The following is a 23,133-nucleotide window of genomic DNA, read 5'->3' on the forward strand; positions in this document are numbered from 1 at the left end:
TTGACTCGATAAGCTAGCTGACTGGCGAAGACTAATGCCTAACTTGCCTAGATAAGCTAGCTGTCATGAGCGACGGATCTTTCAGTCTTTCCTCACCACTGTCCATGACTAGCTTATCCAGGAAAGTTAGGTATTCGTCGTCACCACTGTTCATGAAAGCTAGCTTTTCTGGGCAAGTCAGGCATTAGTCTTCACCACTGCTCATGCTAGCTAACTTTAATATAACAAACGCACCAGCAAGGTGCTTGCTAGTGTGTTCATTGTTGACTTTGTCAAAGTTAATCCGGTGATAATCTGGTGACAGCGTCCACAAATTAGTAATTTACCTGTGCCTACTTACTTTGGAATTAGGCAAGCAAACTCATCAGATAATGGAGGCAACCACGGAGGGACCGTGAGGCAACACAGTAACAAAACTTTGGAGCATGGAGCTCCTTTTTGGCTCCATGGCGTAAGATTGTCAAATGACAGATAGGTGGCACAGCGAAGGAGAAAAAGAATTCATTACAAAAAACAGTGCTAACATAAGACAAAGAAACCAAAGCTGCAAAGAAAGGTCGGTGGTGTAAATCTTTATTGGCAATACATATCGCAGTCAAACGTATTAAAAAAAATAAACCATAGCAAGAAGAACCCTGTGCTGACAACCCTACCCCCACCCCAACCCCTGGGGATGGACTTTTGTGCTTTCCCCTATAGTTAAGCATAAGTCTTCACCACTGCTCATGCCAGCTACCTTTAATATCTAGACAAGTTAGGCATAGGTCTTTACGACTGTTCACACCAGCTACCTTTAATATCTAGGCAAGTTAGGCATAGGTCTTCACGACTGCTCATGACAGCTACCTTTAATATCTAGGCAAGTTAGGCATAGGTCTTCACGACTGTTCATGACAGCTACCTTTAATATCTAGGCAAGTTAGGCATAGGTCTTCACGACTGCTCATGACAGCTATCTTTAATACTAGGCAAGTTAGGCATAGGTCTTCACGACTTCATGACAGCTACCTTTAATATCTAGGCAAGTTAGGCATAGGTCTTCACGACTTCATGACAGCTACCTTTAATATCTAGGCAAGTTAGGCATAGGTCTTCACGACTGTTCATTCCAGCTACATTTAATATCTAGGCAAGTGAAACATTAGTCTTCACCTATCTAGGCAAGTTCGGCATAAGTCTTCACCACTGTTCATGACAGCTAGCTTTATCGAGGCAAGTTAGGCATAAGTCTTCACTGTTCATGACAGCTGGCTTTATCTAGGCAAGTTAGGGAGTCGTCATTATTTATGGCCTTAGGGTTGGAGGAATGGGGGTCACTCAAAACACTCAAAACTTCAAGGGGGAGTCACTCAAAATGTGGTGAGGAAGAAAGGGGTTACTTAATTTTTTTGCACAAAATAAATTGGAACACCTGTCAGATTGCACCATTGTACACATCAATTTCTCAAAATTTTTGATGCGAGAGGGGGGCACCCCCTTGGGTGTTCTAACAGTTTTACTAGACAAGTTTGGTCTTGAAAGTAGCTGCCATGCACAGTGGTAATGCCTAACTTGCCTAGATAAGCCAGCTGTCCATGAACAGTGGTGAAAACTAATGCCTAACTTGTCTAGATATTGAAGGTAGCTGTTATGAGCAGTGGCGAAGTAATGCCTAACTTGCCCAGATATTAGCCAGCTGCCGACGGTGGTGAAGACTAATGCCTAACTTAGCTAGATACGCTTGGCGTCATGAACAGTGGGTTCATGTACATCTGGCTTATCTAGGCAAGTTAGGCATTAGTCTTCACCAATGTCCATGTACATCTGGCTTATCTAGGCAAGTTAGGCATTAGTCTTTACCACTGCTCATGGCAGCTACCTTTAATATCTGGACAACTTAGGCATTAGTCTTCACCAATATCCATGTACATCTGGCTTATCTAGGCAAGTTAGGCATTAGTCTTCGCGCGCGCCAGTCATGACAGCTAGCTTATCCAGGCAAGTTTGGCATTAGTCTTCAGCATATGCATAGGTCATGACGGTTAGCTTATCTTGGCAAATAATCGCAACCATACCAATCCATAATCCGAAAACTCTAGGTGTACAAGTACCAGGTAGATGATGCTCTCGGGGACGATACGTACACCAGCAGGAGCATCGACCTGGTTGAAATAAAATAATCGCAATCATACCAATCCATAATCTGAAAAACCTAGGTGTACAAGTACCATTTTTATAGGCGTTTGTCTTCACCCCTGTTCAAGACAGCTAGCTGATCTAGGCAAGTTCAGCATTAGTCTTCACCACTGCTCGTGCCAGCTAAAGTCAACAATGAACGCACCAGTAAGGTGTTCGTTGTTGACTTTGTCAAAGTTAATCCGGTGATAATCTGGTGACAGCGTCCACAAATTAGTAATTTACCCGTGCTTACTTTGGTGAATTAGGCAAGCAAACTCAACAGATAATGCAGGCAACACATTGACAGAATTTCGAAGCATGGAGCTCCTTTTTGGCTCCATGGCGTAAGATTGTCAAACGACAGATAGGTGGCACGGCGAAGGAGATAAAGAATTCATTACAAAAAACGAATTTGTTACAAAAATCAGTGCTAACCAGAGACAAAGAAACCAAAGCTGCAAAGAAAGGTCGGTGGTATAAATCTTTATTGGCAATACATATTGAAGTCAAACGTATTAAAATAAAATAAACCATAGCAATAAGAACCTTGTGCTGACACCCCTACCCCCACCCCAACCCCTGGGAATTGACTTCTGTGCTTTCCCCTATGGTTAAAGGTAGCTGGCATTGACAGTCGTGTAGGCATAAGTCTTCACCACTATTTATGACAGCTACCTTTAATATCTAGGCAAGTTAGGCATGGGTCTTCACTGTTCATGCTAGCTACCTTTAATATCTAGGCAAGTTAGGCATAGGTCTTCACGACTGTTCATCAAGCTACTACTTTAACATCTAGGCAAGTTAGGCATAAGTCCTCACCACTGGTCATACCAGCTACCTTTAATATCTAGGCAAGTTAGGCATAGGTCTTCACGACTGTTCATGACAGCTACCTTTAATATCTACGCAAATTAGGCATGTCTTCACCACTGTTCATGCCAGCTACCTTTAATATCTTGGCAAGTTAGGCATGGGTCTTCACGACTGTTCATGCCAGCTACCTTTAACATCTAGGCATAAGTCCCCTCACCACTGTTCATGCCAGCTACCTTTTATCTAGGCAAGTTCCGCATAAGTCTTCACTACTGTTCATGACAACTAGCTTTATCTGGGCAAGTTAGGCACTAGGCAAGTTAGGCATAAGTCTTCACCACTGTTCATGCCAGCTACCTTTATCTAGGCAAGTTAGGGAGCCGTCATTATTTATGGCCTGAGGGTGGGAGGAATGGGGGGTCACTCAAAACACTCAAAACTTCAAGGGGAGTCACTCAAAATGTAGCGAGGAAGAAGGGGAGTTACATTTTTTTGCTCAAAATAAATTGAAACACCTGTCAGATTGCACCATTGTACACATCAATTTCTCAAAATATTCAATGCGAGGGGGGGGGGGGCACCCCCTCTCGTGCACTCCCTTGGGTGTTCTAACAGTTTTACTACCAGCTACCTTTAATATCTAGACAAGTTTGGTCTTTACCACTGTTCATGACGCCAAGCTTATCTAGCTAAGTTAGGCATTAGTCTTCACCACTGTTCATTCCAGCTACATTTAATATCTAGGCAAGTTAGGTATTAGTCTTTACCACTGCTCATGGCAGCTGGCTTATCTAGGCAAGTTAGGCATTAATCTTCGCCACTGCTCATTCCAGCTACATTAAATATCTAGACAAGTTAGGCATTAGTCTTCACACCAATATCCATGTACATCTGGCTTATCTAGGCAAGTTAGGCATTAGTCTTTACCACTGCCCATGGCAGCTACCTTTAATATTTAGACAAGTTAGGCATTAGTCTTCACCAACGTCCATGTACATCTGGCTTATTTAGGCAAGTTAGGCATTAGTCTTTACCACTGCTCATGGCAGCTACCTTTAATATCTAGACAAGTTAGGCATTAGTCTTCACCAATATCCATGTACATCTGGCTTATCTAGGCAAGTTAGGCATTAGTCTTCGCGCGCGCCAGTCATGACAGCTAGCTTATCCAGGCAAGTTTGGCATTAGTCTTCAGCATATGCATAGGTCATGACAGTTAGCTTATCTTGGCAAATAATCGCAACCATACCAATCAATAATCCAAAAACTCTAGGAGTCCAAGTACCAGGTAGATGATGCTCTCGGGGATGATACGTACACCAGCAGGAGCATCGACCTGGTTGAAATAAAATAATCGCAATCATACCAATCCATAATCTGAAAAACCTTGGTGTACAAGTACCATTTTTATAGGCGTTTGTCTTCACCCCTGTTCAAGACAGCTAGCTGATCTAGGCAAGTTCAGCATTAGTCTTCACCACTGCTCATGCTAGCTAACTTTAATATCTAGGCAAGTTAGCCATAAGTCTTCTCCATATGAATAGCTCATGACAGCTACATTAGCTTAAACTAGGCAAGTTAGGCATTAGTCTTCACCATACGCATAACTCATGACTGCTAGCTTATCTAGGCAATTTAGGCATTAGTCTTCGCCACTGCTGAGCGGTTTTGTCTGTGGCTTTACCGTATTACCTTTAATTATCTAGGCAAGTAAGGCATTAGTCTTCACCATATGAATAGCTCATGACAGCTACATTAGCTTAAACTAGGCAAGTTAGGCATTAGTCTTCACCATACGCATAACTCATGACTGCTAGCTTATCTAGGCAATTTAGGCATTAGTCTTCGCCACTGCTGAGCGGTTTTGTCTGTGGCTTTACCGTATTACCTTTAATTATCTAGGCAAGTCAGGCATCAGTCTTCACCATATGCATAGCTCATGACTGCCAGCCTACCTAGGCAAGTTAGGCATTACTGTTTACAACTGTTATTGACAGCTCGCTTATTACGGCAAGTTAGGCATTAGTCTTCGTCTGGAGCACGGCATGGAGTACATTATGTTCCAGCTCACTATGATCATATACTGATAATTCTGTGTGGAGATGGGTATACTGACAACATTGTGTATGTCCTTTTCATAATACCATACTTTGTAGAATATTTCACTCGGTATACTTTACTGAATTTTGATTTCCACTGAGTGAGGTTTAATCAAACAGATATACATCCGTCACATTGCTTCTTTGATATAAACTTTATTTCTCTTTCTATATAATTAAAGCACCAAGTGCTTTGCAATACACAACATAACTATACACACCATATTGTAGTCGACATTGAGTCAAAGACAAGGTCTCCTTGTTGATTACTTCGTATGATTTACTTTACAGTGTATATTTGCTCCAGTCTATTGTACTAGAGTCAAAGCATTAACAAAACTTTCACAAAAATCAGTCAAATTCTGAAACATGTACATCTGACAGAGATGCAAAGCGTGGCTAGTAGATTTCAATTGACAAGGCTGATTCAAACAATTTTTTGAGGGGTGAAAGGTATGTATGAAAGGTATGAAAGTATGCTCTTGTGCAGACTTAGTAAAACCTTGATCAGGTTCTTCTCAAACCAGCTGTCTTTCCTTCTGAGATCATCCTTATGCAACAAAAAACTGGCGTTGGTTATTCTTTTACCTCCAGGATAGAAGTCAAAATCTATCAGTATTGTTGCCATAACTACCAATCAAAAAGAATCTGTTGAAGGGCATGTGTCTGGATGAGGTACATCTACTGCTCTATGAGTGTACACAGCTAATTCACACCTTGCAAACCTATGTTTTCCATTGAATTTTACACTTGTTGAAACAATCTGCATTCTGTTCAATCTTAACAGAAATATGCCTCTTTAATAATAATATTACCATGATCTGGTAGAATACCCACTTCAATAAATAAAAGACAGGATTTGTTGATGGAACTAACTGACAGAATATCCAAATCAGATTTATCTTTTCTTCACTGGATAGGATGGTTTTAAAATTCAAAAGGTGTTTTTGACTGGCCATGATATCAACATGGATATTTCAAATTTCTGAAATTAAATTTGAGACTCTTGGCTCTCCAAACATGACAGTATGACTAAACATGTACACTCCACGATTTGCCCCTCAGAACTCATGCATTCAAATAATCTCATACATGTATATTTACAATATTAACAAAGTTGAATGCAGTGTTATCAGGAAATAAACATAAACATATATGCCACACTTTCAATGAGTAACAATTTTTTCTCTCATATCATGATTTTACTTGAAAAAAATACCACTGGAACTTGGCACTAGAGAACTGGTGTATGTCCGGCACACACCACAATTCTTACAACAATGACCAAATCTACATAATACATCACAATACTATCACTTAGAAACCTAAGAAGCCTGATGGCTCACTGAAAAGCAAATGCTTCATAAAAATCACAGACAATATAAGAATGCAAAATTACTTTATGAATGCAAAATTATGCTTTGCCTTATTTAACTTTTGCTATAACACCTTAGGTTTTTCAACTTTTCATAATGAATATAAAATTAAAATTTATCTCAACTGCATACTTGTGCATTTTGTGAGAATTTTCAATGAAAAGTTGATAGGTATTTTTTCTTTTGTGCTGCATACATATTTTGAAACTTGGTTGCAACAAAAATACATGATCACTGTGTTTCTATAGAAAGTCTACAACATAAAATACAAACTACGATTTGGCATTAATTAGTAATGACAATAACTGTCAGACTTATAGAACAGAGTTACATGTGATACAATCAATAAAAACATAATAAACTGAAACAAAACAAATGAGTAACACTTTCTTGAACAGAATAACCATACAGCACACATCCCTCACTCTATCTTGCCCAAAAATCATACATAACAAATGAGAGTGATTACTAGGCCTTATATAGTTAAAACAATACTATTTCACTGGCATAGCTGAACTGAAAACACAAATTACAATTCTCTCAGACACAAAGACATGTACTGCCAAATCATAATGCTCTCACAATCTGCCAAGCAACTACACTCAATCATACTACAAGTGTAAATAAATTGGTCGGAACACATCAGATTTTGGCAGTCATCTTTGGCAGTTAATGCATGCCCCCTATCAGCTGCATATAGATTTCTAAATTTCATCAAACATAATGAAATAAGAAAAAACACTTTGCAAGGATATATTTTCCCTTAGGTTTAAGTAAATGACAATAATTCATCTATTGTGTCAGTTACTTCATATCACTTTAGTGAAACTAAAACTTAAATACATCTGAGTAATACTGATAAATAAAAGTATCAATCAGTTGTTTATTGATTTTATTTGACACTCATGATGATTAATTCAGGACAAGATGTTCAACAGCATCACTCGCTGTAAATGTCTCAGTAAAAAGGAAATTCTGGCTGATGACTTCTTTGAGTCTTCAGTTTAATTGGATTCATGCAGAGATGCAGAACTTTGTCACTTCTCAGAACCTGTTCATATTTGCTTCTTGTCTAATATACAGATATCATATTAGACCAATGGCTCTAACACAGCTGTGTTACTAAGATCACTGCGCACAGAGGAATAACAGCATCACCAGGGCACTCTGGATCATGGCATTCTCAGCGTAGGAAGGTTATAAATGGAGGTATTTTTTGTTTTGCTGGTTGTGCTTTACTCCAAGCAACAACTTTGCCTTCAGTATTGGATGCATATAGGAAATTACAATCGTAGGAGAACACCAGACTGCAAAGAAATGAAAAGACATGCAATTGTTAAAATGTTACAATCAAGGTCCTCTGTATCAGAGTCAACACCTGTGTCTTGTCTTGCTATTTCCATGAAACCATGCAGACAGCATTCAAGACACAGTACGGCCATAAACTTGTGATGTCATATCTGCCATAGACTCAACACACAGACACCATATAACACTGGTAATGTTCTATGCTATACAGCACTTCTTGAATGTTGCCAGCATGTAGATTGTCAGTCCTTTCATATTACTGAATCACTTTAGTTTCTGTGCCCCACAATAAATATGTAGCTCGGAGTATATTGTAAAAATAATTTTAATGTCGCTGAAACAGTTCACAATGAAACTGAAACTGGACTACACAGATCATTGAGCCATTCTCTTTGTTTACATCTCCTATGGTTTACAGAAAATGAAATATTTTGAGAGCAGGTCACTGTGACCACTAAATGTACCGTTGGTTGCTATCTAAGATTAAGGTGGTTGGAAAGGCTAGAGCGTCAGTTATAAATTTCAACAAAACTATTAAAATCTAAAAGTAGTCAATATTCTCTGTGGAATAAAAAAAACTAGACATTTGGGCACAAAGGCATTGCAGAGTTATAGCCTGTTAAAACTTCTGAAAAACTGACCAAATAAGAAGAAGTTGGGGAGTCCTTAGTGTATTAACTATGGTAGAGGTCCCCTAGCTTTTAATAAAATGTTTGAAAAGGGAAAGTCATTATTTGCTGTTTTTCAGGAAAGTTTGACAAGTATGTGCGGACATTCAGAGTGAGTGACTGCTATTGTAAATGCATTTTTAGATTCTTTGAGTGTCAAAGAGGTGTCAAAAGTGAGATTAACCAAAAAGGCTGCTCTATAACTTCAAACGAGGGCAGGTATGTGGGGGATCAGAAATCGACAGTCTGCGCCCCCAATCTGCGCTAGCGCATTTCAATCTGCGCTATTGATCTGCGCTCCCATTCTGCGCTATCAATCTGTGCTCCCATTCTGCGCTCTCGATCCATGAATGTTTTGATTTTAGTCATTACGGTGGCATTTGTGACACTGCCGCGATAGAGCTGCCCACTAGATAATAAGACATGGCATGGTTTAGTGTTGCAATAGATTTGTATTTTTGTACACCTAACCGACACTTGTACACCATACCGACTGTCAGGAAGAATGCAATTCCGAATCAAGCGCGACATACAGTTATAGTCTCATGGATCCTTAGGGCTATGAAGAAGACATTCGATGAATTTTCTTTCTCATATAAAAAGGTTGAGAAATGATCAATATAGTAAAAGGGAGTGGCAGGGCTTGCTACCAGCCACTGCAGCAACCTTGCGACATTGATGGAAGAAGTTTGTAGGATGGCCTACGGAAGCGCAAGTGGTCACTATTGAAACCTTTTTTTACGATTTCTCTGTCGATATTGAGCATTTCTGTTCATGTTCAGAGAAACGTTTGAGCCCGACAATTCTGACGTTAACCTGTTCGCAATGTCCGTGATGATGATTGACAAGTCTGCGTCAATTGACGTCAAGCTAGCTGAATACACGCGTGTGCGGCCGGTGACCTGTAGATGACGTGACACAATGGCTATCTGGCTATGTACTGATCAGGAAGGTAGGTTGGGAGTAAACTTGCCAAAGTAATTCACAGTAATTGTGCACAAAATCGCGAAAATCGTAAAGGGAAATGTAAATCATGTCTTTCTGTTTCACATAACGCAATACAATGCCTGGCCTGTCACTATAAATATTGTTTCTCTGACTGAGTGCTAATGTTGTGAGTTTGACTCCGATTGAGGATTAAATGAATTTCTCAAATAAAGATGACATCACTGATCTGAGAGAGTGATGTCGAAGAAACTGATACTATGACGGTGACGATTAGGTAAGTTGATGCCATAACACATCGCAGAAGACAAGTAAAAACAATGATATATTTTCTCGAGATGTTTTCGATTTTTCAAGATTTGCACTTGATAACAGGAAGGCGATTTACATGTAGTCCTATCATGCAAGAAGTGAATGCCTGTGAACTTGGAACGCTCTGATTTCTACCAGTCATTTCAACTTCAGTGGTTGGTTCGAACTGTAAATAGTTTTTTCAATCGTCCACAAGAATGACCCACGACTAAAACTGCATAACTTTTGTGGCACTTTCAATGCTGCTCCCTTGTTTTCATGTATGATCGTAGATGGCATTGATCAACAAATTATGACATCCGTTCTAGCTTTATGTTTATATCATGCGAGGAGGTCAGAAACGACAATGTACTCCCTTGTCACCGCATCAACCTGTCCTGATATAATCAAGGCAAGGTGGTGTCACGTCTGCAAAGATACTAAATTACGTACTATAATTCCATAGACACACGCTCTCTCATAAATGTATGTACTCCTTCTCTTTCGATTGTTGAAACCATGTTAATACGGAACGATTGAACAAACAAGCACAAAAGTTGCGATTGAAGTTCCGCTCTTGTAAACAATGGTCAGTCCGTAAATCTTTCTCTGGTCACAATCCCTCACGAGCATGTCCCTGTAATTTCTCAATAATTTAACAAGCTGAGCATCTCTATCAGCTCATTTTCAACCCAACTATCACTATTACAGTAGCTAAACCAATAAAATTTAATTTGAGTGGTGAAAACTAAATAGATTCGTTCGAGATTACTGCAAACTTTTCCACAGATGTGAAGACGAAATATCCAACTTTAGCCAAAACATGACTCTGCGTTTTGGGCGGTTGCACTCGACGTCTTTTTACCAATATTAGCTACAACTTTATAGCAAGGAAAACGGTTGTGCGACAGGGAACGTTCAATTCGAAAATAGAGAGCAACTTGAAGGCAAACTTGATCGAAACATGGAGGTTTAAAAAGACCTCCTTTGACAAAGTTATGATTGGAAAAATCTCGCTGTAGTGTAGCGAAGCCCCTTCAGACAGGTTCCTGTGTGAAATATTACATATAAATGGACAATATGTGGAGCTCGCGGTAGAGAAAGTCATGACCACTGTACTGTCAACAGTGCGCACGACGTAACGAGTCAATCATACTAGGACGCCGTGTAATTTGTCTTCGCTACCGCTGGTAGAGTGCCCAGTAAAATGTTTTACACCCTTGGTGTTTAGCTTTTAATTTTCAAATTGAGCCCTTTTGCGAAGTGAAACGTACATACAAGAAAACAGCTGGTATAGTCTTTGTCAAGAAGGATTTTATAAAAGAGAGATTCGTACATCTGATCCCCTTTTTCAACAATACTAGCAATGGAGCAAGAGAGTCAGTTACTACATGTATTAGAAACCCGATGTGAAAATCGGGCAACAGCCCAGACGTCGCATGGTCACCATGGAAACCGGCGGTTCTATTCAGAACAGAAGGTACAGCAGGCGATGTTTCACCATCTCCACAAAATGGAATCATTTACGTAATGCTTATCTTTGACCCCCAAAACCTCGATTAGCTAAATTGTACCAACCACGAAACTAGTTCAGTCACGCGAATATGTATATTTCGATACGTATATGAATCCTTTCACAACGCAATCAAAAAATAAAGGTCGCGGTTCTGGTTCAAGGACGTTCACGAGAAGACTACGTCGACTAACGTCTATCCCAACATTTTTTGACGTTCTTTATTTGGCTACGAACGCTTGTTGCTCTGAAGATCAGTAACCTAAAACTGATAGAGATAGTCCCGAATTTAGTTCTTTAGCTTGCTGGGTCTGTAAAAGCATCTGGTCATCATTGCACATCGAATTTTTACGCTTTGTATCACGGTCCCTCTGACATAACTTTTGACACTGTCCTTCCACAAACTATGGAAAGACGATGATTCGTAATACCGTGGAGCTGAAAACAGAAGAGGTATTCCTCATGGTAATTTAGAACTGTTGTATCTCGTCATGTTTCCTGGTCAAACAAAGCCGAATATGCAGCAGTATATGCTTTAATCCATCGAAACCTGGAATCATATCTTACAAGGCACGACGTCATGCTCATCGATATAGACAGTAGACACTAGGATACAGCGACATTGCACTTTTATGTGATATCGGATATTTTCAGGAAATTAGGATTGTTAAGTCAGATATGAGGAGAGGGGAAATCTCCAATATATCGGATATTTACCCGTGATTTGACAAGTCTTTAGTATTGTCTAGTATTGTAAATAAAATCAGACTGACGACGTCGGGCTGAACCAGATCAATGAGGTGGTGAAATCTTCGGTAGCACCTACATTGGATATACTTACCTGCGTTTTGACAAGTCTCGTATCACCCAGGTAAAGCATATGACAAATTTGACTTTTTGTACAGTGCTTGTATCAAAGTTAGAGTTAGACTGACAACGCCGGGTTGAGCCAGATCTATTCATGGGTGAAATCTCTGATATTTATCAGATAAAATTACCAGCGATTTGACAAGTGTAGTCTCGGTATTAGAGTCCCAACATCGCCGATAAAAATCGGATAATGAACGATTATGCAGACCCAGCGTGCCCACATACAAGCATAGAGAAAGATAGATAGTCTATGTTACTCTGTGATACAAGGTACCTCGTTGTGGTGACGTCTAGTATTGACATGGGACTCAACATATATTCCAAATCTGTTATCTATAACAGAAATATATATCTATCTATAACAGAAATATATGGGACGTCAAACTTCAATAGTGGACAGTAAATAACCAATATTTAAAAATTGTGCAAAGTCGCTCCTTCATGGGGAAATACCCGATCGGTTAGGTTGTGCAGTTGACTTTCCCGATACTTTGGTGACTTATTAGTCATTTTTGGAACTAGATTTTCAACATAATGACACGTCAACGATGACATTTAATTTAGTTTTTTGTTCCACAATGACAATTCTAGCTTTTCAGCTGTGACCACAGTTTAGTCCCGCAGTGTTCTACCTTTCTGAACACAGTTCATGCGTACGTCCGTGCGAAGATATTTTTGAAAACAGACACGACAGTCAAATTCGGTCTTCGCGTGTCTCAGCAAGATGTTGTGCCGATTCGGCAAACTCGGAAACTGTTCAGCCCGATCTTTTTTGAATGAGGTAAAGCAGATTTTAGTGAGAAAAAGAAGTTATCCAGTGAAAACACTTGCATTGACCAATGTACTTTTATTTGGGGACATTACGTTGACCTACTGTGCGGACACATAAGCTTATAACGCAACAAATCATCTACCACTAAGTTAACTATAGACAGTTTGAGCAAAGTCGTTCGGGAAAAAGTAATGGACAAAAATACAAGTTTTCAAAACAATAATGTAATATGTTGTCCCTTTTACCTTGGATATTCTTTGAATTCTAATCACTACATGATCTGTACCCTGAGAGTTTGAGAGCGCAGAATGGGAGCGCAGATTGATAGCGCAGAATGGGAGCGCAGATTGATAGCGCAGATTGAAATGCGCTAGCGCAGATTGGGGGCGCAGACTATCGATTTCTGACCTCTCACATAGCTCACGAGGGGTGCAAATATGGCTTGTTTTCAACATTTTTGACAGAATAACAGTTTTCCTACATAATTGTATACCAATTTAATCCAACTTTGAAATGAGATATGGACATGGAATTTTTACAGCCTATTAACAAGGTTACAGATAAGATTTGTACGGCACAATTTTCCTGTATTTGAAGTACTTTTTGAAAAATCACATTTTGAAATTTGAAAGAATTTTTAATAATTTTTTGATATATAAACCCATGTAAAATCATAAAAACAAATTTTATTTACAAATCCTGCCGTACAAATCTTACAATAAATAGTGTCAACATATTATAACTAATTTGGTAATATTAATACTACCCAATTATTATTAAATTCAAATATGTAAAAAAATATGAAAAATTAAATTTTAATATTTACTGGTGTCATATTTCAAAATCATGGATGCAAATATACAATTTTTATATTCTTTGGAGAAAAATATTAACTAAGGGAGTTATCCTGAAAATTTGAACTAAATATCTTGATTCTAACACTTGAAACTTGACATTAACTCTGAGAAAAGAACTGGTGCAAAAATAGCCTTTCCAACCACCTTAACTAGCAATCAGAAAATGCTAGCGTATAGGTCTCCTTATATTATCCTTTTGAATTTAAAGAAAATTCAAACGTTTTGTGTAATGAAAATCTAATTAGGTCAGTGTTCTGGAAGTATACATAAGACTCTGATTTCAAAGTATGACTCACATAATGCAAAATAGAAAACTCAGCTTAGTTTCCAAAAGGAATACATATGATGCTGATGTGCCTGGCTTGGTTGGAAAGAAACTGATTTGGAATTGGATTCTTAGTATGATTTTAGGATTCACACTCATATCTGCCTGATTTGTTATCCAACACACCAATCTGACACAATTCAGCAAGAGCACACATCATAAACTTGTTTTGTTGTACATTGTGTATTTAATGACATATCTCAAATGTAGAAGAAATTCAACCATTTGTCACACTGACCTGATGATAGGTTGGTTGAAATTTTCACAACAGATTTCTCTGACTAATTTCAAGTCCCAGCTACTCCATAACCTAAATATAAGGAAATAAAAAACATTTGTAAATAACTCCATGCAGTAGATGCATCCAATCATTGCTCTTATTTGCTACTTTTTTAATGTCAATTTGAAATATACCAGCTGAAACAGAGACCAAGATGTAAAGTGTAAATTTTGCCTTTATTTCTCTATTCAATCTAGCTGTGAAAATTCAGAACATCTGAGTGACCTAAGTAACTTTTTATATGCCTTTGTGTTGACTTACACAAAACAGCTAATTAACACAGTACAGTTTCAATTTAGTCTAGCTGGCCACCAGTCACTGTTGATGTAACACTCTATGAATCTTCCGACATCAATAAATCAAAATTGAAAAAGATCCTTTCTTGTCCAAATGCCAATGATACAGATAGTCTGTATCTATGGTGAAGTGACTGATCTGATGATACAGATAGTCTGTATCTATGGTAAAGTGACTGACCTGATGATACAGATAGTCTGTATCTATGGTGAAGTGACTGACCTGATGATACAGATAGTCTGTATCTATGGTGAAGTGACTGACCTGATGACACAGATAGTCTGTATCTATGGTGAAGTGACTGACCTGATGATACAGATAGTCTGTATCTATGTGTGAAGTGACTGACCTGATGATACAGATAGTCTGTATCTATGGTGAAGTGACTGACCTGATGATACAGATAGTCTGTATATGGTGGTGAAGTGACTGACCTGATGATACAGATAGTCTGTATCTATGGTGAAGTGACTGACCTGATGACACAGATAGTCTGTATCTATGGTGAAGTGACTGACCTGATGATACAGATAGTCTATATCTATGGTGAAGTGACTGACCTGATGATACAGATAGTTTGTATCTATGGTAAAGTGACTGACCTGATGATACAGATAGTCTGTATATGGTGAAGTGACTGACCTGATGATACAGATAGTCTGTATCTATGGTGAAGTGACTGACCTGATGATACAGATAGTCTGTATAATTGGTGAAGTGACTGACCTGATGATACAGATAGTCTGTATCTATGGTGAAGTGACTGACCTGATGATACAGATAGTCTGTATCTATGGTGAAGTGACTGACCTGATGATACAGATAGTCTGTATCTATGGTGAAGTGACTGACCTGATGATACAGATAGTCTGTATATGGTGATGAAGTGACTGACCTGAAGATACAGATAGTCTGTATCTATGGTGAAGTGACTGACCTGATGATACAGATAGTCTGTATCTATGGTGAAGTGACTGACCTGATGATACAGATAGTCTGTATCTATGGTGAAGTGACTGACCTGATGATACAGATAGTCTGTATCTATGGTGAAGTGACTGACCTGATGATACAGATAGTCTGTATATGGTGATGAAGTGACTGACCTGAAGATACAGATAGTCTGTATCTATGGTGAAGTGACTGACCTGATGATACAGATAGTCTGTATAATTGGTGAAGTGACTGACCTGATGATACAGATAGTCTGTATAATTGGTGAAGTGACTGACCTGATGATACAGATAGTCTGTATCTATGGTGAAGTGACTGACCTGATGATACAGATAGTCTGTATATGGTGATGAAGTGACTGACCTGAAGATACAGATAGTCTGTATCTATGGTGAAGTGACTGACCTGATGACACAGATAGTCTGTATAATTGGTGAAGTGACTGACCTGATGATACAGATAGTCTGTATCTATGGTGAAGTGACTGACCTGATGATACAGATAGTCTGTATATGGTGATGAAGTGACTGACCTGATGATACAGATAGTCTGTATCTATGGTGAAGTGACTGACCTGATGATACAGATAGTCTGTATCTATGGTGAAGTGACTGACCTGATGACACAGATAGTCTGTATCTATGGTGAAGTGACTGACCTGATGATACAGATAGTCTGTATCTATGGTGAAGTGACTGACCTGATGATACAGATAGTCTGTATATGGTGATGAAGTGACTGACCTGAAGATACAGATAGTCTGTATCTATGGTGAAGTGACTGACCTGAAGATACAGATAGTCTGTATCTATGGTGAAGTGACTGACCTGATGATACAGATAGTCTGTATAATTGGTGAAGTGACTGACCTGATGATACAGATAGTCTGTATCTATGGTGAAGTGACTGACCTGATGACACAGATAGTCTGTATCTATGGTGAAGTGACTGACCTGATGATACAGATAGTCTGTATCTATGGTGAAGTGACTGACCTGATGATACAGATAGTCTGTATCTATGGTGAAGTGACTGACCTGATGACACAGATAGTCTGTATATGGTGATGAGGTGACTGACCTGATGATACAGGTAGTCTGTATCTATGGTGAAGTGACTGACCTGATGATACAGATAGTCTGTATATGGTGATGAAGTGACTGACCTGAAGATACAGATAGTCTGTATCTATGGTGAAGTGACTGACCTGATGATACAGATAGTCTGTATCTATGGTGAAGTGACTGACCTGATGATACAGATAGTCTGTATCTATGGTGAAGTGACTGACCTGATGATACAGATAGTCTGTATATGGTGAAGTGACTGACCTGATGATACAGATAGTCTGTATCTATGGTGAAGTGACTGACCTGATGACACAGATAGTCTGTATCTATGGTGAAGTGACTGACCTGATGATACAGATAGTCTGTATATGGTGAAGTGACTGACCTGATGATACAGATAGTCTGTATCTATGGTGAAGTGACTGACCTGATGACACAGATAGTCTGTATATGGTGAAGTGACTGACCTGATGATACAGATAGTCTGTATCTATGGTGAAGTGACTGACCTGATGATACAGATAGTCTGTATATGGTGAAGTGACTGACCTGATGATACAGATAGTCTGTATCTATGGTGAAGTGACTGACCTGATGATACAGATAGTCTGTATATGGTGAAGTGACTGACCTGATGATACAGATAGTCTGTATCTATGGTGAAGTGACTGACCTGATGACACAGATAGTCTGTATCTATGGTGAAGTGACTGACCTGATGATACAGATAGTCTGTATCTATGGTAAGTGACTGACCTGATGATACAGATGGTCTGTATCTATGGTGAAGTGACTGACCTGATGATACAGATGGTCTGTATCTATGGTAAAGTGACTGACCTGATGATACAGATGGTCTGTATCTATGGTAAAGTGACTGACCTGATGATACAGATAGTCTGTATCTATGGTGAAGTGACTGACCTGATGATACAGATAGTCTGTATAATTGGTGAAGTGACTGACCTGATGACACAGATAGTCTGTATCTATGGTGATGAAGTGACTGACCTGATGATACAGATAGTCTCTATCTATGGTAAAGTGACTGACCTGATGATACAGATAGTCTGTATATGGTGAAGTGACTGACCTGATGATACAGATAGTCTGTATCTATGGTGAAGTGACTGACCTGATGATACAGATAGTCTGTACCTATGGTGAAGTGACTGACCTGATGATACAGATAGTCTGTATCTATGGTGAAGTGACTGACCTGATGATACAGATAGTCTGTATATGGTGAAGTGACTGACCTGATGATACAGATAATCTGTATCTATGGTAAAGTGACTGACCTGATGATACAGATAGTCTGTATCTATGGTGATGAAGTGACTGACCTGATGATACAGATAGTCTGTATCTATGGTGAAGTGACTGACCTGATGATACAGATAGTCTGTATCTATGGTGAAGTGACTGACCTGATGATACAGATAGTCTGTATCTATGGTAAAGTGACTGACCTGATGATACAGATGGTCTGTATCTATGGTGAAGTGACTGACCTGATGATACAGATAGTCTGTATCTATGGTGAAGTGACTGACCTGATGATACAGATAGTCTGTATCTATGGTGAAGTGACTGACCTGATGATACAGATGGTCTGTATCTATGGTGAAGTGACTGACCTGATGATACAGATAGTCTGTATCTATGGTGAAGTGACTGACCTGATGATACAGATAGTCTGTATCTATGGTAAAGTGACTGACCTGATGATACAGATAGTCTGTATCTATGGTGAAGTGACTGACCTGATGATACAGATAGTCTATATCTATGGTGAAGTGACTGACCTGATGATACAGATAGTCTGTATCTATGGTGATGAAGTGACTGACCTGATGATACAGATAGTCTGTATCTATGGTGATGAAGTGACTGACCTGATGATACAGATAGTCTGTATATGGTGATGAAGTGACTGACCTGAAGATACAGATAGTCTGTACCTATGGTGATGAAGTGACTGACCTGATGATACCGGTGTGTAGTCCAGCAGCAATGACATTGACAGAGCAGCCTTCAGGAGCGTTGGAAAATGCCAGACTGTGTATGACACTGTCACAGTGTACTTGAGATAACAGTTTTCCATTTACAGTCCACATGTACAAATCACTACCACCAGTACGTGAAGCTGCAGTTCAGAAGAATTACTGTTATTAAAATGTTTAGTTCATTGATATGGAAATACTACCAAGCGTCAATATCAAAATATTTTTAATTTACATTGATTTTTGATGCAAGTTATGATATTGTCCTTTGTTAGATTCTTGTTCTATCCATGACTAGGAACAGTATTGATGTAAAGTAAGCACTCTGATAATTCTAAATTTTCAAATGATTGGATGCTCACTGTGTTTTAGATAGGTTAGCAAGTCTGCTATGCTATTAGCATAAGATAATTGTAGGTTATCCTGAATGTATCAGCCGCTACAACATAATTGTGATGAGTCTAAGTTAGGAATACTGTCACAGATAATTTGTGTGACTGACTGTGGTATATACAATCTACGTCCAACTTGACAGAACAAGTAAAGCCAACCTATCCTGCTTGCAAAAACCACATTCATGAGTTTGAGGTTACATGTGGGATTTGAGAGTCTCACCTGGTCTAGATGCTGATGCAATATCTCCCATGGTATCACTCACTGCTGTAGCAACCACTGGACCACTGTGACCTGACAGTGTATGTATATAACACAACCTATACAAAGCAAAGATATCAGTACAATAGTCAATATCCTTGGAGTCTTAACCCTCTATCTGTCACATTGGAATAATCCAAGACAGGAAAGACAATGATCAGAATCTACAGAGAAAGACATCTTATCACAAAGGTTGAAGTACTTTTCTCAATACAACTGACATTACTTCTCAAGCAATACTACTTCAATATGAACAAAACTCCCCAATCAGACATCACACTACAAAGCTGACATGTTACATGAAGACTGAAAGCATAGAAACTTGATGTTGACAGTGACAGTGGCATTAGACGGTTCGTCACATAGAAAGGGTGGATAGGTAGGGTGTTTACCTGTTGAGATCCCACACAATACATGTATTGTCACTGCTCCCACTAACAATTATGCTGTATGGCGTACATAGAGATAGACTAGTAATTGCACCACTGTGACCGTACAGCTTTGTTCTGTTACCAACTATTTCAACACCAGCTTGCTGAAATCAGGAATCACAGAAAACAACAAAATATGAAAAATTAAAAACATCCTTGTTCAGACATCTTGATATGAAATGGATGACTGCTACAATTGCCATTATCTTGATTATGTGCCCTAACTGAATCACCACAAACAAAATGTTTTGTTTTGATACCATTGGACATTTGTACTGTCACAAACACTGAAATAAACATGTTACAGAAGCTATTCTGTCATTTACATTTTACAAAGCATGTGATCTTTTCATGTCTGTTTGTCTACATGTTGCCGTTCAAGTTTCCATAATAAATGCACACTTGAAGGATTTCAGTGAACATTACTTATTTTGAAATGAGGTAGGACATTCAGGTACTTTAAGACATTCATTAGTAGAGGAAATTTAGTATTTTTTTTGGTGACAAAAATATATCTAAATTCCTTGGTGGAAAATCTTATCATCAAATGCCTAATCTACTGCTTGACTTAATGGTGTACTGATTTGCTTTCATTTACCAATGATGACACTACTGAGTCAGTATTGATCTGTAAGAAGGGGATGCCTTACTCACCCTAGCAGGGTTAAATTTGATGGTATATGCCATGATAACACCAGCTGCAGTACCGGCAAAAAACTGCCTACAATCTGAGAGAGCACTGCAACATGTGATCTGAAAGAATAATAGAAATGACAGGATTTTAATGAAATGAATCAAATTATCTTTGGTTTATTCTATCAGCTTACAACTGTTTCATAAGTGTGCAATGGCATCAAATTTTCTAATTTTCTTATTCTCCTCTTTGTAGATCCTTCTCTGCTTAGAATCCTGTCTACTTGGGATAGGTTTCTTTGATCAGATTACCTGTCTACTATGGACAAATTTCTCAGCAGGACACCTGTCTACTAGGGATGGAATTCTCTAATCTGGACACTGATCTACCGGGGACAGAATTCTCTAATCAGGACACCTGTCTACTAGGGACAGACTTTTGTGATCAGGATAATTGCCGAGTAGGGAAAGATTTCTCTGATCAGGATACTTGTTCACTAGGGACAGACTGAAGCTGAAAGTTGAATAGAAATTCACCTGTTGTATGACCCTTTCCTTTTGAACATTATTGCTTTAAAAGTCTGCCTTTGATAGTAAGCTTTCAACATACTTCAGTTTTAATAAATGTTTTGCTTAGTTGAAGTATATTCAACACTGACTGTTTCAATGACAAATTCATTATACAATACTTCAAAGAGGTAGTGTACATATTGTGCATTAAAGCATAAACCTTACAGACTAACAGCAATGTCACATTACACCAGAGACCCGCATACATACCTGATCACTAGTATTGGTGTGTATAAAATTTGCAGCTTCATTCTTTTTCTGTTTCAGTCTCATAATGCCATCAGGATGGGCCCAGCTAAGAATGGCCGACCACTCTATAGCTGTGTTGTGAATGGAACTTACACCTAAACAAAGGAAAAACAACCACAAACATTAGATTCTCTTTGCATTAAAGTGTTGGCATAATACAAATATGCAAAATATATGAGACCTCATACTGTCACACATCATGTGATATGATGGTAATATTGATGATGTCATAAGCACCATTCAATTGGCAGACTACAAATCATGATCTGGCCTTTGCTAATTTTTGTTGCTTGATGTTATGATGAATACTAAGGTCTTCATCATAATTTATTGAGAAGACACCCTAAAAATTACAATTTATGTTTGTTGAGATCTGTGTTTATAGTGTTTGCTTTGGGACTGGAAAGGCAGATAATAGAATTTTCTAATTACACTTTATTTTGACTTTCAAGAGACAATGTTAGGCAATGTTACACATTTTACAAGAAGAACAAGTCATCGTTGATGACACAGTCCCCACTTGTTAATGGGTACTTTGATCACAAGTCCTCAGAGAGGATAGAGTCCTCTTCATTAATTAGGTCAGTGATAAAAATACTTTGATACAAATGGCGCTCAATGGCCAAGAATGAGTTCCATGGTGTTGAAAACATAAAACCAATGTAGGCCACCATCATAAAGGTCATTAAATGAGTCAACTAGGAATTAATCAACATGATGTTGCAAAACATTTTTGCATCCTATCATAACACTGATGGATTATCACTGGTACCATATTTTATAAAGTTTGATGCAGTGCTTCTGGACATTTACCCTAAAAACAAAAGTTCATCATGTAAATGCAAATTAGCAATTAATTTAATTTATTGGATCGTATCACAAAACAAATCAATGTGCAAATGTATGACATAGGTCAATGTCCTTGTACCAACTTTGAATAAAATGGGTTGAGATATGCCTGAATTATGGCTCTGTACATGAAAAAATCGTAACAAAATGGCCGCACGGCAGCCATATTGGATCGTATCACAAAACAAATTGACCTACATATCTATGACATTGGTCTATGTCCTTGTACCAACTTTGAATAAAATCAGTTGAAACATGTCTGAGTTATGGCTCTGTACATGAAAAAATCGTAATAAAATGGCCGCCTGGCAGCCATATTGGATTGTATCACAAAACAAATCGACGTGCATATGTATGACATATGAAGTAATCCTTGTACCAAGTTTGAATGAAATCGCTCCAGGCATCTCTGAGATATCTGCATGAACGGACGGACGGAAGCATGCACGCACGGACGTACACACGGACATGACCAAACCTATAAGTCCCCCCGGACAGTGTCTGTGGGGACTAATAAAATATTTGTGGAAAATGACATTGTACTCAATGCATTTCCACTGCAGCATTCACATAAAATGACAGTACTGATCAATGCATTCAGGTTGTATTGTCACTGTCTGCTTTTACAAATTTTTGTGGACACAGTTCTGAAACACAAGAGTTTATTTTTCATGTAGTGATCCTACCTTTTTCCTTTGCGTAGACTACAAACAAGCAAATGTTGGCTGCAAGTCCACACACAGAGCCTGTCGGCACGGCAACCAGCTTGGCTACCACTGACTTGTATTCTTTAGTAAAGCAAATCCTTGGTTCAGGAGCAGTTGGTGAACCAATGTAGTTCCCCCATTTCATTCCTTTGACTTGCTTCAAAGGAGGCTGTCGAAATAGAAAAAATATTAAATTGAAAAATAAACAAAAAATATTGTTGGCAGTGTAATTGGTAGGCTCTGATTTCTCCTTTGATATTACATGACTGTTGATGCTATCACTGAAATACATGTACTATAATGACTTAATATCACTATCTGATCACAACTCTTTGAAGATGGTATCTTTCACATAAATTTGTTCATATAATTGTGTGAAATATGAATTCTATATGATATAGGACCTATCTGAAATCAAATTATTCAATGCTCTGCGTAT

At 38.5% G+C, this 23,133-nt stretch overlaps 1 protein-coding gene across 3 annotated transcripts in view; it reads right to left on the reverse strand.

The window, feature by feature from the left end:
• Positions 1 to 5,205: 5,205 nt before the first annotated feature.
• Positions 5,206 to 23,133, reverse strand: part of LOC139150463 (lysosomal-trafficking regulator-like) — a 98,898-nt gene continuing 80,970 nt past the window's right edge. For all 3 annotated transcript variants that reach the window (XM_070722849.1, XM_070722848.1, XM_070722850.1), the window contains 8 exons: positions 22,674 to 22,863; positions 21,100 to 21,233; positions 20,341 to 20,439; positions 19,648 to 19,790; positions 19,217 to 19,314; positions 18,582 to 18,744; positions 14,233 to 14,304; positions 5,206 to 7,752 (listed from right to left, as the gene is read on the reverse strand). In XM_070722849.1, coding sequence (XP_070578950.1) covers positions 7,629 to 7,752; positions 14,233 to 14,304; positions 18,582 to 18,744; positions 19,217 to 19,314; positions 19,648 to 19,790; positions 20,341 to 20,439; positions 21,100 to 21,233; positions 22,674 to 22,863 — 1,023 coding nt within the window. In that variant the 3' untranslated portion in view covers positions 5,206 to 7,628. The remainder of the gene's footprint in view (positions 7,753 to 14,232; positions 14,305 to 18,581; positions 18,745 to 19,216; positions 19,315 to 19,647; positions 19,791 to 20,340; positions 20,440 to 21,099; positions 21,234 to 22,673; positions 22,864 to 23,133) is intronic.

This window comes from Ptychodera flava, chromosome 14 (genome assembly GCF_041260155.1).
Source record: "Ptychodera flava strain L36383 chromosome 14, AS_Pfla_20210202, whole genome shotgun sequence".
Taxonomy (NCBI): Eukaryota; Metazoa; Hemichordata; class Enteropneusta; family Ptychoderidae; genus Ptychodera; species Ptychodera flava.